Below are 7,961 nucleotides of genomic sequence, written 5' to 3'. Positions count from 1 at the left end.
CGATAGCAGCTAAGCTTCTCGGCACATAGGTTTCTTCCTCATTTGCATCTAGATAGATTTTCAATTTTCTTTTGGGGGGATGGAGTTTCAACCTTGGGGAGCAAGAAATCATGTAAGTGTTCATGGATGTTCTGGAGTGCTCCAGAGCACCGTGTGAAAAGTGTCCCTGTGTGAAAGCAGTTCCTTGGTCTCAGGGTAATTTTGTGTGGTTCAGAACTGATTAAATAGTTCGAAAAGGAAAAACCCTGTACGCCAGATGTCGAATGTTCCTCAGATGTATGCTGACGTGCATGACGCGAACATGAATACAGATGAAAACACGTCTGATTGGGAACATGTCGGCATGCATTTCGTCTGGTCCATGAACGTTAATTGGTTTTTACCAATGATACCGAAAAAACAACCAGCAGCACCCAAAATGGCGCTGTCTGGGGCGAGCTTAGGGCATGGAGAGATGTTGAGAAAGGAGTAACCTTCACGTGCAAGTCTCCACGTATAGGCCCCGACAAACCATCGCGCTAAGTGTTCCAGAGCCCTCCACGTCCTTTCGAGCATCGACCACCTTATCCTCCCCGGCCTTCCTTCTTCCTCCCCCCTTCATACGATACGAGCTAGCTAGCTTGCCCCTGAAGCCCACTCTTCCCCGCACCTCCTATATATCCACCCATCTCAAGCTCACGACTGCTTCATCCAAGCAACCGAGACCAGCTCACGAATCCACCGATCAGGAAGCAGGACACGGACCGAACAGCTAGCTAGCGCGCGGCGATCGACAATGGCGGTCAAGAAGATCGGGAGCGAGATGGGCGTGGTGCTGGGGCTGGACGTTGCGCGGTACATGGGGCGGTGGTACGAGATCGCGTCCTTCCCCAACTTCTTCCAGCCGCGCGACGGGCGCGACACGCGGGCGACCTACGAGCTCATGGAGGACGGCGCCACGGTGCACGTGCTCAACGAGACGTGGAGCAAAGGCAAGCGCGACTACATCGAGGGCACCGCCTACAAGGCCGACCCGGCCAGCGACGAGGCCAAGCTCAAGGTCAAGTTCTACGTCCCGCCGTTCCTCCCCATCATCCCCGTCGTCGGCGACTACTGGGTCCTCTATGTCGACGACGACTACCAGTATGCCCTCGTCGGTGAGCCCCGCCGAAAAAGCCTATGGGTAAGCGCACATACGCATGTACTACGTACCAGTTACAGTGACACCAAATACCAGTGGGCTTGATTAATCTGGTTGTTTGACATGTGTGTGTGTATGCATGTATGCAGATCTTGTGCAGGAAGACGCACATCGAGGAGGAGGTGTACAACCAGCTGCTGGAGAAGGCCAAGGAGGAAGGCTACGACGTGGCCAAGCTGCACAAGACGCCGCAGAGCGACCCGCCGCCGGAGGGCGATGCTGCGCCCACCGACAGCAAAGGGGCCTGGTGGTTCAAGTCGCTCTTTGGTAAATGATAGGTTCATCCGTCTGTATATGAAGTCGGCCGGTACTGTAACAGCCATGATGTGTGTTTATCTGTATCGATCTTAGTGTATTAGCTAATCTCTACGGTGGCGAATAAATGGGATTCAGTGATATGGTACTACCGTTTTTCAGGAAAAGACTCCATGCCGAGCTTTTATTAACTGGGACATGCTTGCAAGCTGACTGATTTTTGTTATTTTGGTCAGTCGACTGACAAAAAATCGGTTTGCTCCCATATATGCATGCTTCCTACTCGATCGTTCCTCCGTAGTAGCTGCTCACTTCATCACCCAGCTGGAGCAAAGGGTGTACGCTCGACATTGATATTCATGCATGCTAAGTATCGTCTTTAGTTAGGAAATACTCCGTATAAGATAAATTATGAATTATTTTTGCTTGTCTTGTATTCCAAGTTAATCATGTACTCCTATATATATGTCCACGAGGCTTAAACAATACAACAACTATTTCACGAATCCCTCTCTTCCTTTTAACATGGCATCTGCCGTAAGTTTTTAGACCTAGCCGCCGTTTACTTTCGGATTCTTCTTCAGTCTCATCATTCGCGTCGCTACCGTTGTGACTGCGGGGGATGTTGAGTATCATGTTTAGTTAGGAAACATAAGTTAGACTAGGAATTATTCTAGCTTGTCTTGTACTCTAAGTTAATCATGTACTCGTATATGTATGTCCACGAGGCTCAACCAATACAATACATATTCCACCAATCCCTCTCTCCCTTATAACAATGCAAACATGTTAACCGATAACCGAAAGTAGAAACCTGTTAACCGATAACCAATAAAGGTTTTTTATTTGAAAAGAAGGTTAAACCCCGGCCTTTGCATGCAACCATGTTTATTAATTATTCTACAAAGGTGTGACAAAAATATCCATCAATCTACCCAAAGCCACCACTGCGACCTACAAACTCGATAATGTAGAGTGCTCTCACTCCACATATCTAAAACCGGCGTCGTCACCAATCCATACACATAACGTATTGGGACCAACAGTCGGTGGAGCAGACCTAAAGCGCACACCACATGCACACCTTTTAGAAGCCGCCATCATCATCGGCCCACTGATTCATCTTCAGGAGAGAGATCCACATCATCCTTGCTAGTCCGAACATCCGTCGACGCCACCACGTCACCCAACGGCACCATCGCCCTGCCCTCATCCTCTAGACGCGAATATTCTAGAAGAACTGTCGTGCGTAGCATCTGCCAATCAGGAATGACTCGACATAGCACTTGTCGGCCATGCATGACTTGACAGCTCTACCAAAGCTCCATGCAAGACGAAGCCGCTCCACCTCCTGCCTCTGTCATCCAGCGCTGCTCCACAAACGATGCTCCCAAGAGAGAAACGACACAGTAGTACCGCCATAGTCCGATCTGGAGGACCAGATCCTAGGGTTTCCTCCAAAGCAGTGCCCACCACCAGCAACCGCCAAGGACCCACACAATGCCCACCACCACTCAACCCTCAAGGCGATGCCTTCAGGAAGGTCACGACGTCAAGGACACCACCGCCGCCCACCGAAGGTAGGGTTTTCATCCAAGAGGTAGGGAGGTGGGAAGTGTGTTGGGGAACGTTGCATGGGAAATAAAAAATTTCCTACGCACACGAAGACCTATCATGGCCATGTCCATCTACGAGAGGAGATTTGGATCTACGTACCCTTGTAGATCGCACAGCAGGAAGCGTTAAAAAACGCGGTTGATGTAGTGGAACGTCTTCACGTCCCTCGAACCGTCCCACGAACCGTCCCGTGACCCGTCCCATGATCCGTTTCCGATCTAGCGCCGAACGGACGACACCTCCGCGTTCAGCGCACGTACAACTCGACGATGATCTAGGCCTTCTTGATCCAGCAAGCAAGACGGAGAAGTAGATGAGTTCTCTGGCAGCGTGACGACGCTCCAGTGGTGGTGATGATCTACTCGTGCAGGGCTCCGCCCGGGCTCCGCAGAAATCCGATCTAGAGGTAAAACTACGTGGTATAGGTTTGAGTTGCACGTGGCAAAGTTGTGTCTCAAATCAGCCCTAAACCACCAATATATATATAGGAGGGAGGTGGAGGGCTAGCCTTGAGGCACAAGGCCTCAAGGGTGCACCGGCCAAGGGAGGAGGAGGACTCCTCCTCCAATTCGGTTTAGGAAGGAGGAGTCCTCCCCTTCCTTCCCACCTCCCTCTTTCCCTTTTTCTTTTATTTTCCTTTGGTGTTTTCTTATGTGGCGCCATGGGCCCCTTGGGCTGACTCCACCAGCCCACTAAGGACTTGTGGTGCCACCCTAGTGCCTTGGGCTCACTCCGGGTGGGTGGACCCCTCCCGGTGAACACCCGGAACCCGTTCATCACTCCCGGTACACTATCGGAATTGCCCGAAACTTTTCGGTGACCAAATGAAACCATCCTATATATCAATCTTCGTTTCCGGACCATTCTCCAAACCCTCGTGACGTCCGTGATCTCATCTGGTACTCCGAACAACATTCGTTAACCACACATATAACTCAACTATACTAAAACATTGCGGAACCTTAAGTGTGCAGACCCTGCGGGTTCGAGAACTATGTAGACATGCCCCGAGGCGCTCCTCGGTCAATATCCAATAGCGGGACCTAGATGCCCATATTGAATCCTACATATTCGCCGAAGATCTTATCGGTTGAACCTCAGTGTCAAGGATTCATATAATCCCGTATGTCATTCCCTTTGTCCTTCGGTATGTTACTTGCCCGAGATTCGATCGTCGATATCTGCATACCTATTTCAATCTCGTGATCGGGAAGTCTCTTTACTCGTTCCGTAATACAAGATGCCGTGACTTACACTTAGTCACATTGCTTGCTAGGCTTGTGTGTGATGTTGTATTACAGAGTGGGACCCGAGATACCTCTCTGTCACATGGAGTGACAAATCCCAATCTTGATCCATACTAACTCAATGGACACCTTCGGAGATAACTGTAGAGCACCTTTATAGTCACCCAGTTATGTTGCGACGTTTTATGCACACAAGGTATTCCTCCGGTGCGAGTGAGTTATATGATCTCATGGTCATAGGAATAAATACTTGACACGCAGAAAACAATAGCAATAAAATGACACGATCAATATGCTACGTTCATAGTTTGGGTCTAGTCCATCACATGATTCTCCTAATGATGTGATCCAGTTATCAAGCAACAGCACTTGCACATAGTTAGAAAACCTTGACTATCCTTGATCAACTGGCTAGCCAACTAGAGGATTGCTAGGGACATTATTTTGTATATGTATCCACACACGTATCTATATTTTCATTCAATACAATTATAGCATGGATAATAAACGGTTATCTTTAAACAGGAAATATAATAATAACTTTTTATCATTGCCTCTAGGGCATATTTCCAACAGTCTCCCACTTGCACTAGAGTTAATAATCTAGTCCTCACATCGCCATGCGATTTACACTGTAATAAATCTAACACCCATACAGTTCTGGTGTTGATCATGTTTTGCCCGTGGAAGAGGTTTAGTCAGCGGGTCTGCTACATTCAGATCCATGTGCACTTTGCAAATATTCACGTCCTCTCCTTCGACGTAGTCGCGGATGAGGTTGAAGCGTCGTTTGATGTGTCTGGTCTTCTTGTGAAACCTTGGTTCCTTTGCTAGAGCAATGGCACCAGTGTTGTCACAGAACAGAGTTATTGGATTTAGTGCGCTCGGCACAACTCCAAGATCCGTCATGAACTGCCTCATCCATACACCCTCCTTTGCTGCGTCCGAGGCAGCCATGTACTCCGCTTCACATGTAGAATCTGCTACGACGGTTTGCTTGGAACTGCACCAGCTTACCGCACCCCCATTAAGAATAAATACGTATCCGGTTTGTGACTTAGAGTCATCCGGATCGGTGTCAAAGCTTGCGTCGACGTAACCCTTTACGACGAGCTCTTCGTCACCTTCATAAACGAGAAACATTTCCTTAGTCCCTTTCAGGTACTTCAGAATATTCTTGACTGCCGTCCAGTGATTCACTCCTTGATTACTCTGAAACCTGCCTGCCATACTTATGGCCAAGCTGACGTCTAGTCTGGTGCACAACATTGCATACATGATAGATCCTATGGCTGAAGAATAGGGGACGAAACTCATCTGTTCTCTATCTTCCGCAGTTGCTAGGCACTGAGTCTTACTCAATTTTATACCTTGTAATACTGGCAAGAACCCTTTCTTGGACTGATCCATTTTGAACTTCTTCAAAACTTTATCAAGGTATGTGCTTTGTGAAAGTCCTATCAGGCGTCTCGATCTATCGCTATATATCTTAATGCCTAGAATGTAAGCAGCTTATCCTAGGTCCTTCATAGAGAAACTTTTATTCAAGTAATCCATTATGCTCTCCAAAAACTCCACGTTGTTTCCAATCAGCAATATGTCATCCACATATAATATTAGAAACACCACAGAGCTCCCACTCACTTTCTTATAAATACAAGATTCTCCAACCACTTGTATAAACCCAAATGCTTTGATCACCTCATCAAAGCGTTTATTCCAACTCGGAGATGCTTGCACCAGTCCATAAATGGATCGTTGGAGCTTGCACACTTTGTTAGAATTCTTTGGATCGACAAAACCTTCGGGTTTCATCATATACAACTCTTCCTTAAGAAAACCATTAAGGAACGCCGTTTTGACATCCATCTGCCAGATTTCATAATCGAAAAATGCAGCTATTGCTAACATGATTCATACGGATTTAAGCATCGCTACCAGTTAGAACGTCTCATCGTAGTCAACTCCTTGAACTTGTGAAAAACCCTTTGCCACAAGTCGAGCTTTATAAACGGTCATATTACCGTCTGCGTCCGTCTTCTTCTTAAAGATCTGTTTGTTTTTAATAACCTTGCAGCCTTCAGGTAGTACTTCCAAAGTCCACACTTTGTTCTCGTACATGGATCCTATCTCGGACTTCATGGCCTCCAGCCATTTGTTGGAATCCGGACCCACCATTGCTTCTTTATAATTCGTAGGTTCATTGTTGTCTAACAACATAATTGATAAGACAGGATTACCGTACCACTCACGAGAAGTACATGATCTTGTCGACCTGCGAGGTCCGATAGGAACTTGATCCGAAGTTTCATGATCATCATCGTCAACTTCCTCCTCAACCGGTGTCGCAACGACAGGGGTTTCCCCTTGCCCTGCGCCACCATCCAGAGGGATTAGAGGTCCGAAAACCTCATCAAGTTCTATCTTCCTCCCACTCCATTCTTTCGAGAGAAACTCCTTCTCAAGAAAAGCTCCATTTTTAGCAACAAACACTTTGCCCTCGGATTTAAGATAGAAGGTATACCCAACTGTATTTTTTTGGTAACCTATGAAGACACACTTTTCCGCTTTGGGTTCCATCTTTTCAGGCTGAAGCTTTTTGACATAAGCATCACATCCCCAAACTTTAAGAAACGACAACTTCGGTCTTTTGCCATACCACATTTCGTATGGTGTCGTCTCAATGGATTTTGATGGTGCCATATTTAAAGTGAATGCAGCTGTCTCTAATGCATAACCCCAAAATGATAACGACAAATCGGTAAGAGACATCATAGATCGCACCATTTCTAACAAAGTATGATTACGATGTTCGGACACACCATTACGCTGTGGTGTTTGATAACCCACAAGTATAGGGGATCAATTGTAGCCTTTCGCGATAAGTAAGAGTGTCGAACCCAACGAGGGGCTAAAGGTAGGACAAACATTCCCTCAAGTTCTATCGACCACCGATACAACTCTACGCACACTTTACGTTCGCTTTACCTAGAACAAGTATGAAACTAGAAGTACCTTGTAGGGGTGATAGTACAGGTTAGCAAGAAAGTAAAGAACACGCAAATAAAAACAAGGGGCTGGTTAGATAAAGAAACAATTACGTTAGTTTAACTAGTGTGGAAAAGTGGTGGTAGGAGTTGCGGAATTGTCCCTAAGCAATTAACTACATTACTAGACCGATAGCAAGTTTTATGTGGGAGAGGCCACTGCTAGCATGTCATCCCTTACTTGGAATTCTATGCACTTATGATTGGAACTATTAGCATGAATCCACAACTAATAACGTTCATTAAGGTAAAACCCAACCATAGCAATAAGATATATTGGTCCCCCTTCAATCCCGTATGCATCAATTTCTATGCTAGGATGAAGCTTCTGTCACCCTTGCCCTCCAATACATAGTCCTATCAACATACTACTAACCCTATGGCGTGATCCATGCGCGCACTCATATGATGGGCACCAAAGGACAACAACATAACCACAAGAAAATTAAACCAATCATAGCAATTCATCAATCACCGATAGGACAACGAAAATCTACTCAGACATCATAGGATGGAAACACATCATTGGATAATAATATGAAGCATAAAGCACCATGTTCAAGTAGAGGGTACAACAGGTTGCGGGAGAGTGGACCGCTGAATATAGATGGGGGA

General features: G+C 46.5%; 1 protein-coding gene across 1 annotated transcript; it reads left to right on the top strand.

Annotated features, from left to right (window-relative positions):
• The first annotated feature begins 576 nt into the window (after nt 1-576).
• LOC123401752 (temperature-induced lipocalin-1-like) lies at nt 577-1,602 on the top strand. The gene is made up of 2 exons (XM_045095606.1): nt 577-1,162; nt 1,270-1,602. Exons 1-2 carry the CDS (start codon nt 776-778, stop codon nt 1,453-1,455), a joined length of 573 nt encoding a protein of 190 aa, XP_044951541.1. The 5' UTR covers nt 577-775; the 3' UTR covers nt 1,456-1,602.
• Nucleotides 1,603-7,961: the final 6,359 nt, after the last annotated feature.

Source organism: Hordeum vulgare, chromosome 6H (assembly GCF_904849725.1).
Source record: "Hordeum vulgare subsp. vulgare chromosome 6H, MorexV3_pseudomolecules_assembly, whole genome shotgun sequence".
NCBI lineage: Eukaryota > Viridiplantae > Streptophyta > Magnoliopsida > Poales > Poaceae > Hordeum > Hordeum vulgare.
The sequence above is the reverse complement of the archived record's forward strand: the minus strand, read 5'-3'. Positions and strand labels throughout refer to the sequence as shown.